At 31.4% G+C, this 11,425-nt stretch overlaps 1 protein-coding gene across 1 annotated transcript in view; it reads left to right on the forward strand.

Moving 5' to 3' along the window:
- The first annotated feature begins 1,148 nt into the window (after positions 1-1,148).
- LOC143227341 (cAMP-dependent protein kinase regulatory subunit-like) overlaps positions 1,149-11,425 on the forward strand; it is a 17,856-nt gene continuing 7,579 nt past the window's right edge. Inside the window, exons 1-3 of the mRNA XM_076458796.1 lie at positions 1,149-3,518; positions 9,073-9,164; positions 10,248-10,369. Coding sequence (XP_076314911.1) covers positions 3,510-3,518; positions 9,073-9,164; positions 10,248-10,369 — 223 coding nt within the window. The 5' untranslated portion in view covers positions 1,149-3,509. The remainder of the gene's footprint in view (positions 3,519-9,072; positions 9,165-10,247; positions 10,370-11,425) is intronic.

The following is an 11,425-nucleotide window of genomic DNA, read 5'->3' on the forward strand; positions in this document are numbered from 1 at the left end:
TATGAGACAAAAGGAAGCTAGACATGATAAATATGTGGGATCCAAACCTAGCACTAAATATGTTCCTCCTTTCAGCCGTGGGGATGGTATAATACGACCGTCAATCAAAATATTCATTGGTAAAACGCTTTGTTGGTTTATTGTTAATCACAAATCCACACAATGAACAATTTGTGCTCTGTCCAACGGCGATATTACAACTTGAATTTTAACGTTGTAAGCCACCACATTTACCGAAGGGCCACTATGAGCTGCTGATAAAAAAAGTATTCCAAGAGTTAGTAGTGGGTACAGCCGGTAGTTCGTTTGGTCGACAGCTGAGACGATAACATAGTCTTTCGTAAATTCATATACGTAAATGTTCTAAATTCTAACTTTCAAAACGTTTTCAAAGTGAGTGAGATCCATGCAGATAGTGACGTTGATTATTCGACTACTGAGAATGTGGTTATTGCCAATAACTAGGGCAACAATGAAACTTGTTCTTAAAAAATGATATCTTATTATTTTACCCGTGTCTCAGTAGTAAGTTTGTGAACTTGTTTGTTTTTTAATTTTTCGCAAAGCCATTCGAGGGCTATCTGCGCTAGCCGTCTCTAATTTAGCAATGTAAGACTAGAGAGAAGGCAGCAAGTCATCACCACCAACCGCCAACTCATGGGCTACTCTTTTACCAACGAATAGGGGGATTGACTGTCACATTATAACGCCTCCACGGCTGAAAGGGTGAGCATGTTTGATGCAACCAGGATTCGAATCCGCGACCCTCGGATTACGAGTCGAACGCCTTAACCCACCTGGCCATGCTGGGCCCCATTTGTGAACTAAAACGATACAAAATGGGAATTCATAACCGTGGTGAGCATAGCGCAGATAGTGTATTGTGTGGCGTACCGCTTTAAATCTAATGAAACTGACTGATGAGGAGGACAACGTAGATGTGTTTAGTTGTTTGTTAAATTTTACGCAAAACTATTCAAGAACTATTTGCGGTTGCTGTCGTTATTTAATGGAATTAAAATAAGTGGGAGACAGGACTATTTTTTTACCAATGAATAGTGAGAGTGATAAAAATTATAACTCCCGTAGCTGAAAGGGAGAGCATGATTGGTGGTGGTAATATGAGTGTCTATCTTGGTTTTCAAACCTAATAGTAAGACTACTAGATGGCAGCAGTCACATGGAAGCAGATAAATGATTTGTAAATAAATGCGTTTCGTCATGCTATTTAGACAGTACCTGATGTGTAATTGTAAAAAAAATGGCGACCAACAGCGAAGAAGAACAGACGTTGAAGGACTGCGAAGTATATGTTCAAAAAAATAATATTCAACAACTTCTTAAAGACTGTATCGTTCAACTTTGCGTTAGTCGTCCGGAAAATCCTGTTTCATTTTTGAGAGCTTATTTTCAGAGGCTTGAACGGGTCTTATACAATGTAGTTGTATTACATCTTGCTAAAGTCTTTTACTAAGTCTTGCCCAGTTACTGACTCGGTCTTAAGACTAAATATTAGTCTTGTCTAGCGAAGTTGCAAAGTGCATAATACCAGTAATTAATACAGTTTCAAGTTATACGTTTTGAACTAAGATCACTTTATCTTCAAAAGTTAAAATGAATATACATATAGAGGCTAATTAACTGGTAAATACTACCAGTTATATAATATTACTAATATCAGTAACTAAGGTAGTAAAAGTAATATATAACATTAAATAGACTAAAGTACTATAATTTTGTAAAGTCACTGCAGTTATTTTACTGTATAATTATTTTTCGTCACGCTTGTATTAATTACACTATGTAGCAAAACTTTTACTTTTTCTTGTTCCTGGGTAGAATGTGTTATTTCCCAATTGCTTATGCCTAAAGTAAATGGAAAAGATCTATTTTACTCTTCAAACTTTGCTTTTATGACCTGGGAGCATATAATGAAAATGTGATTGGAGACTATATTTAGGGGCTGATATAAGAAAATGATTTACATTACAGCCATAAATCTCAAAAAAACTACTCGCTTCTAAACATTTTTGTTCATTTTTTGTATAACTTTAGTAAAAATACATGTAAATTTTGATTAATATATATTGTTTTATTCAGACCTTGTATAAATGAAAATGTGTAAATTTGCCCGTTTTTACATAGTAAATATGTTAATTTATAAATTTCATTATCCAGGTCACAGAAGCAAAGTTTGAAGGAAATAATGGCCATTTTCTGTACCTTTACAACATAAGCAATTAAGAAATAACACATACTGTCCAGGAACAAAATTTGTGTTACATAGTGTTATTTGTATGGTGTTTGAGTGGAACATGGTAGGAATATGAAATATAATGATTATAACAGAGGGAATATTTTATAATTGAGTGTGGTATATTGGCTTTAATAATAAAAAAAGTAAAGTGAACACAGTTTTTTCAAGAGTGTGTTAAATGTTGAAATATATTATTATTTGACACAATGTGCTGATACTGTAAAAGAAGCATGCTTGAAATCAGTTGATTAACAAATAGTAAATATCAAAGAATTTTCTCATGCAGGTTTTTCCAATGGAAAACGGACTTTTATTATGGGCCTGGCATAGCCAGGTGGGTTAAAGTGTTCGACTCGTAATCTGAGGGTCACGGGTTTGAATCCTCCTTTCACCAAACATGCTCGCCCTTTCAGCTGTAGGGGCATTATAATGTTATGGTTAATCCAACTATTTGTTGGTAAAAGAGTAGCCTAAGAGTTGGCGGTGGGTGGTGATGACTAGCTGCCTTCCCTCTAGTTTTACACTGCTAAATTAGGGACGGCTAGGGCAGATAGCCCTAATGTAGCTTCACACAAACTTTAAACAAACTTTTATTATGACAGTTAAATACCTGTTGTTTTTTAACCCCTATTCACCTATGGATCTAACATCCCACTTGAAACTAAACAGTGAATTGTAGATCCTAATAAAAGATTTGTTTTATCTCATGTTGATGCCATCTCTTTCTCTCTTATCACTAGCATTAAATTCAGTGGTTTAGCAATTTCACCCAGTTTTATTGCATTTCAGGTTTTGTCAGGCTGTAATTTTATGCTTTTTATTCACATAATAATGAACTTTTGTACTGTTAGCTTACATAAATATCTTTGAAATTAATGTCAATGTGCAGTGGAGTGTCTGTAACAGAAGCTTAGAAATTGTATTGCTGACCAATATTGTGTAATTATGGTCATCAGATTGAAGATGATCAATATAGAATTGTTTTTGTAATGGAACTTCACTCTTATAAAGTGTGATACACACTATTATTCCAAAATAATTTTCTGGACAGTTTTAATTGTATGTTTGAGATAACTAACCAGGTGACAGAAGGTCCTTAAGATTATCACAATATCCAACCTAATTCTCAAAATGAAACTTTCTGCTCATGAACAGTGTCAATAAAACTATGAAGTAGTTGATGTTCAGTTATACGAACTCACCATTTCATCATAGATGGAATGGAATATGTCAGTAACAAGAAAAGAAGCATATGTCTAAGGTATGTAGTGTGTTTATTCCAGTATCCACCTCAAAATATTATGCTTATATTTTTTGATGTCAAGAACTCAAGAAAAAAACTAATTTTCAGCTTCTATTATTCAAGCTTAGAAACACCTTATTGGGCTAATTGTTAAACTTTTAAGTCTATTGTTACCATTGTGACCTCATTGAAGCCTTTATAATGAAAATATTAACTTATAAATCAAGCACGTTGTTGGACTACTGATTGAGTCTATCTTTCTAACTTTATTATTAAAACCTTTGAAGCTGTAACAGTAGAAACATTTGATTTCTCTATTTTTACACTAGTCATCAAGGTTTTTATAAACAGTTTCTGGGTAATTTAAGTATTTGGATAGATTATTTCTCTGGATTAGGAAACAGAACTTTCTATAAGAGTGTCACTTACAAAAAATTTACTACTGTTAAACATTCATTGAACTCTTACAGACCATGAATTTTGTACTTTTTTAACATATTTCTTAAATTTGGCCACCATGTCTTCAAGAAGATACAGGGAGTTCTACAAGAAGGTAACTTTAGCCTGAAAGTTTCAGATCTTTATTATTTGAACTTAAGATTTCTTGCATTTCAAATCTTAATAGGATAGACTAAAGCTTTGCACATATTAGTTGTACTTGCAAATGTATAGATATTTTTAATATGAAAATATTAAACATTCTTGTACACAGCCCTATAAATCTATCTTTCAGAACTTTCTCTAGAAAAAACTCAACTACAAACAAAGCAAAGTATCATTGATTATACATTAACTTTGAAGTTTACAGTAGAATGGCACTTAAGTTTAGAACTATAAACTTTTATTTTTCTAAATATTAATATTCCAAACTGCAATAAAACCTGTCTAATGTGGAATTACATGGGACTGAGTTAAAATTTCTTTCATAGATAGTGAACATGCATTTCCTTAATTATATATAATTTTTTAATGGAACGTTATACTTGTTTGACTCGAGGGAAGACGTTTGTGAATAAATTTATTGTACTTTTATGCTTTATTTATTAGAATAAGAACAAAAATGGACATTCAAAATATACACAAGTAAACAAAATCTTAATCAAATTTATTTGAATAAAGTCTCCAATTTCAGTTGTTTCATTTTTTAAATGGGCTTTCTCATGTGGTTAAAAGAGAACGTCAATTCTACAGCCTTTTCATAAAGTTCATTTTCCCCTTCATTTTGCATTCAGTTTGATAGCATTAATATAACTTAACACTTGTGATAAAGTAGGAATTTCTATTTCCTTACTATCTTTTCCATTCTGTTCATCTTCTGAATCTCTCGCACTGTTACCATCTTGTGATTCTATTATAGATTTTAAATCGGTTTATGTAAAAGCATTCTTGTCAACGTTCTCAGAGTTTGGATTTCACTAGAATTGTCATAACAAGCAACCTCTCCACTATCATCAAGAATAAATCCACAGTTTTAAAAGCACTTTATTACACATTCATCTTTTATGCATTTGATTAAATGATTTAAAAATGCAATTGCATTTAACATGTTAATATTCACGGTCATTTCAGATGCTCTCTTACAGTTGCCCATGTTTGTATAATATGCTGAAGCATCAGTTTTCTGTATTTCAATTATATACACTGTATAATTTCATTATCTAGTGGCTGTAGAACTTATGTTGTACATGGAGGTAAAAAGAAAAAAGGAACATTTTAATAGTTTAACTTTTGCGTGACAAGTTGCATTATCTAGGAAAAGTAGAATATTTCTATTTTCTTGTTCCTTTCTTTTCTTTAATTGCAGAAAATAATGACAGCAGAAAAAGAACAGAATATATTTAACCAATACTTACTGTAACAAAATGTTGGAGAATTTATTAATATTTAATCAAAAACATTTTTTCCACCTTACTCAGGTTCTAATCCTACTTGTTGATAGATGAGGTAGATGATAGTTTTCCATCTGCATTATGCAGGTTCTGCCGAATAGAGGGCCTTTTATAAGAGAAATCTTCAGATAATGCTGCAAATTCTTGATATTTCCAGCTTGTAGAGGTTTTTGCCCCATGCAGGTTTTACTGTAGTTATATTACAATCTTTACTACTTTTAGCTTATTAAGTACAAAAGAATATGTTCATCATTACCATGCATATATACAGGGGGATTCAGCAAAAACCCTGTTTTTGTGATGTAAAAAAATATGTCGGATATATATAGTTACAGCACAGCTGATCTTATGATATATTTAATATTCTCTAGAAGTCTGTTTTCTTCTGATGAAGCATTTGCATTTTTTGACTAAAAATAATCGCATGCCCCAGAGCCCCCTGTAGCATTAACATGTACAACATGCTGATTGTGCTTTGCACATTTTTTTACTTTTGATCTCGCAAATTAGAATCCTCACTCTTCAAACATTCTGGATATGAGCCTGATTACAAGGGTTTATAAACAGGTCATAAACTCACTCATGTTTCTCACATTTTTCACACTGCAAAAATTAAACATAATTCATTCATTTCTGTGAAATGATCAATATTATTGCTGAAAAAAACTGGCGTAAGAAACTTCAGAATATCACAACCTCAGGTATACTTTTTCATGTATACTTTCATTCCTTGGGATATTGTTTTAGGTAAACGTAAACAGCTTTAGTGTGTGTACTTTGTATTGATAAATTTTTACATTGTCATTAGTTTAATTTTTCTTTTACTTCCTTTGTTATATTATTCCTTGTGTATTTATATATGCACTGTGTTGATTTTATAGAACTTTCACCTTTCTAGTGGCTTGTCATGTTCTCTCTTCAGCTTTCAGGGAAGGCTAAATATTATTCCTTACTTCCTGCAGCTGCATGCAAGTGTTTGGTACAGAAAATAATAGTTAACTAAGAACCTAAGAGTGACAGGAAAGAAGGATGTTGAAAGACTTGTGGTAAAAGGTTTGACAAACTAAGTGTTAAGTTTAGTTTGTTTTTTATTTTTATTACATATAACATTACAAAGGTCAGGTCAGTTATTTTTTATTCATTGTTTTTTGTCTTTTAAACCTTGGTTTTGTGTCGTGGGAAAGTTGATGCATTAGGCATGACTGCTTTTAACTAAACATATGGCATTAATCATCATGGTTACTGATTTATGTAGTAAGAGTGTTGCACTGAGTTTCTTTGGGTAAAGTGGGGAGTTAGATAGAGAACAAATACCAAAAGAAATATACATCAGTGACAATTGTTCAAACCAGAAACTAGTGTTGGTTGGTTCTGTAGGTAATGTGCTACTTTATTGCTCCATTTATTAATAATATTGGTTTCATTAGTTATCGTGTTGGATATAATTACTTTTGTTATAAAGATTAACATAATTCCTGTTTAAAACTAACCTGAGTCTCTAAACTGGAAAACTTTCATGAAATATAAGTTTTAAAGTTGGTAATGTTGTTAAAACAAGTGTACCTTAGTGATTAAAACAGTTCACTAATCTTTATAAGCAGAGGTATAAAAATGCATATTTAATTAGCTATACTGATGGTGAGGTTTATTTAAGTTTTGCACTAAGTATGTAGCTTATTCTGAGTTGGAAGTTATTTCTTAGCTGTAGAGACACGAGCATATTTTGAACTAGTGATTAATAAGTGCAGTGAGCTGACTATCATTCAATGGAAAATATTCGTTTTCTGACCTGCAAGTTTTAATAAAAATAAGTGGAATACTCAATGTATAATTTGATTTACCATTTTCACTGAGTTATACTTGTTTCAAGGATTCCACTCTTCTCTCAGCTACCCAGAACAAGGGCAAGTAAAAATACTAGATATAATTTAGTTGTTTAGTTTATATGTACGGTGTTTTAAAAATGTCATACTAGGTTTTTTGTTGTTTTTTTTAAGTTTAGGTATCAAAAAATGTGTGTAACAATTATTAAATATAAGGATTTAACACTGTTATGTAAAACCTGTAATTGTTTAGAATATATTAAGGTTATAAAATGTCTTAGCTTGTATAATCACTTAGTAACATCTTTCAAAGGAGGCAGCAAATAAAGCAATTCAGCAAAAATCGTCGTTCCTTGTGATGAGAAAGAAGACGAACTCTCTCAATGCCTAATATAGCTCCACCACAACGGGGGTGTGAGGGGCTGTAAGTGCTGAAACTTACTGGGAGGAAGATGCGACTACCTATGTGAAGAAGGGTTGTCTTCTTGGGAATTTGTCCATTAACCAGATCTATCATATTAATTGTTTTGGAAATGGTTTTGTGCTGGTTTTAAGCCACTAATCTTTTATTTCTCCTGTTGTAAAAACAGATTTGTCAGTGAACTACAGATTGAGAAGCATAATCTTGAACAAAACTGATATTGATAACTAGGCACTAGTGAAATATAATAAACTCGCCAAACTTAACAGGAGGAATAAATGCAGGAAATGTATTCACTTCTTATGAAGGGTGGCCCAACTTTTGTAGTTATGTTACTGTTGACATGTGTGAATAGAGTACGGTTCAACATTAAATATTTATGTTTCACATATTTAATACCTACATCCAGGGTAAAGAAAATTAACAGTTTACTTGCCTGCTTGATATTATAAATTGAATGAGATATTTACATGAAAAGTTACTTTATGCTGAAATTGTAGCAAGTCAGGGTTGATGCCAAAACACACAAGGTCTATTGGAATGATCTATAAGTCTTGCAGCAGATAAAATATTTAATAATAATCATGAGTTTGTAACATCGTATGCTCTTAAAGTTCTTTGCAAGCACATTTTATTTTATAAGTTTGAATTTGGGATAAACATAGGCCATGGCAAAGGTGAATGAAAAATTTGGTCTGGACTAAAGCTGATTGATCTTTATAGTTGCTGACTGTATGTTGCCCAAGTGTTTTTCTGATTCTAAAATTTGTCAAATTGTAATAAATCTCAATTAAATCAAGGAAAAATGAATCCTAATGTTGCATGTGATACTGGAAAAGTTAATTTTAAAAATTAAGTTTAGCAGAAATCATATAAATTAATATTTTCTCTATCTTTTGACTAACAGAAGCCAGTTAATAACAATTACTTTCTGCAGTGAGAGATTGTTGAATTAAAGCTAGGTACAAGTTGACAAAATATTTCAACACTCGCATAACAGTATTATGTTGTGCATGTTTTGTGAATTTAAAGATATATTTACATGTAGATGGTACTGCTAAGTAGGTTTGAATATGTTTTGTGCTAATGACTAAACATTAAGAATCATCATAATTTTGTAAAGAAATGGTGCAGGTTGGTTCAAGAAACACTAGAAATTAGTGAGATAAGAAACTACAACAAAATCATATATTAGACCTGGACTCTTCCATCTGATGATCATTCATTTGGTGCTAATGCATGAGTAGGCTAGCTGATGTGTATTAATGCACTTTTATTTCATAGATAATTGATAAGAAGTGGTATTTTTTATAAAATCTTTGTGGATTTTTAGGGTTTGAAGAAATGTACAAGACTAAAACATAATGAATAGTATTAATGCTTTTAATAACTATTTCTTATCAAGTGAATCATACTTTTTCTTCTTCCTTTCTTTCTAGGTTGTGCCAAAAGACTACAAGACTATGGCAGCTCTTTCTAAAGCTATTCATCAGAATGTTTTATTTGCTCATTTAGATGATAATGAACTAAGGTTAGTGTGACAAAAACAAATCTAAGTTGATAGTGTTATTTTTATCAATATACTTAGAGTAATAAATATTTTTATTGATGGTGTGCAAGTTTTCAGAAAACATTTTTTAAGGAAATATTAATATGAACGTTCTTAATGGAGCAGAGGAATTTAATTAGTATAATTAGTTACCTGTGAGGAATAATTACATAAAAATAACTTAATTGAAATTTAATGTTATATTATTTCATGTAACTAAGCAATCAAAATGTTGATAATTTGCAGAATCTGTGCTCTTCCCAATTTTAGTCTTGTATATTATTTTCATTTATTGTTTTTTAACTTCAGATTTTTTTCGGTTTTATTGATTTGATATGGGGCTTCTGATTTCATGGTTTTCTGGTTCATTTCCGTTGCCATCATATGTGATTTATTGTGGCAAAGCTACTAAGGTTATCTGCCATTGTCTCTAATTTTGAACTGTTGACCAGAGGGATGGTAACTAGATGGCAGCACCTGGTGCCAACTTTTTCCTTTAAATTCTACCTATTGGGAGCAAAACTGCAATCACAGCTGACCTTTTTTTTTTTCCTTGTATATGCAATGGTTTGGTGAGCATTACTAATAAGTAAATAAAATGTGATTGATTGGAACTGTTCATCAGTTGATTAGCAAATACCACTACTATCCCCAACCTAGTTCTGTATGTCACAGCTGCTGAGTTATATTTTGAAAAGTAGAGTAATTGAAAACATGGGACTTCCTCATCTTAAGATATACCTATCAATTTAGTATCTAAACAGTGTAATAGTCAAGTGTCAGATTGTAGAAATTTGGATATCAAGAAACTTGTGTGATGATGGTACATTTTGGGATTGTTACTTGTTTTTTTGTTCTTAGGTATTGTATTGATGTAGCTGTTGATGTGAACTTGGAAAGTCTAGTATATTGGTTTTTGTCCTCAAGATCTATGACCACTAAAACTTTTTTCCTAGCTCAGAATGTTACACTTGATTGGTTGCTGTTTTCAGCAATGGAAACCTTGAGGAAAATGGGCATTATATTTATCTGTGTTGTTGTTAAAGTGTATCCTTATTTTTATAGTGACATCTTTGATGCCATGTTTCCCGTGGTTCATAATGCTTCAGAAGTCATAATTCATCAAGGAGATGAAGGTGATAACTTTTATGTTATTGATCAAGGAGAAGTTGAGGTATCTCTTAATTGTTATATAGATTTCTTAATAACAGTGTTTAAATGTTAGGTTACTTTTCAGAATTTCTTTAGTATGTATTGGTGTATATACTTAGTAATAACGGTATGGTCCAATAGTTCCCTAGTTATTAACTTCAAGGGATAAATATAGATGAATATTACGATGTAAAACGTATATTGTAAGAGTGTAATATTAGGGTGGTTTTTTTTTAGTTTGTGTTTATTATTTTATTAGTGAATTATGAGTATTAACTGTTAAAAGAAACTGTAGAGACACCATGGTATACAAGTATATAACCCCTTTTAAATTTGTATTGTAAGTTAAAAGTAATTGTAGTTGTAAATTATAATGATAAAAACCTAAGTTGGGGTATGTGTGTCTTTTATTTTTTGTGTAACATTCTTTGAACAAGGACAGTGGTTTTTACACTTTTTTAGATAGTGGTTCTCTCATCCACAGCACTTAATGCTCTCTCTACATTCACATACACTTATTAGTAAAGAAAATCGAGTATGCTGCTAACACTAAGCATTTGACTTTATATTGTCATTTAATATATTGATAGTGGATTGAGTTTAAAGCCTTATGTAACTTAATGTGTACATTACTTGTGTCTCCACTGTCCTGAAAAGAAAATTATTGAATTTAATGTAATGTGTTTGTTTTTGACATTCTTGTATGAATTAGTGTGGGAAGTTGTTTGAAGGAGTGAAATTGTAGACAGTGCATTCTTTTTGCTTTTATATTACTCTCTTATTACTTATTTAAATAAGTTTTCTACATTATCGAGAAATGTCATACTAATTTAAATAACTATTTTATCTAGAAACATACTTTAGTTTTATCTGCCTCCTCCCCTCACTTTATAACTGATTTTTTCCTATCTTAATTTAAATGAATATGTTTACGTAATTTTATTCCGTATGTTTTTATTTGTCTTACCACAAGTATCTATATTTACGGTTTCTTTTTTAAATAAGTTTTCTACATAATCTAGAAGAGTCATACTAATTTAAATAACTATTTAATCTATACACATACTTTAGTTTTATCTGCCTCCTCCCTT

Source organism: Tachypleus tridentatus, chromosome 9, assembly GCF_004210375.1.
Source record: "Tachypleus tridentatus isolate NWPU-2018 chromosome 9, ASM421037v1, whole genome shotgun sequence".
Lineage (NCBI taxonomy): Eukaryota > Metazoa > Arthropoda > Merostomata > Xiphosura > Limulidae > Tachypleus > Tachypleus tridentatus.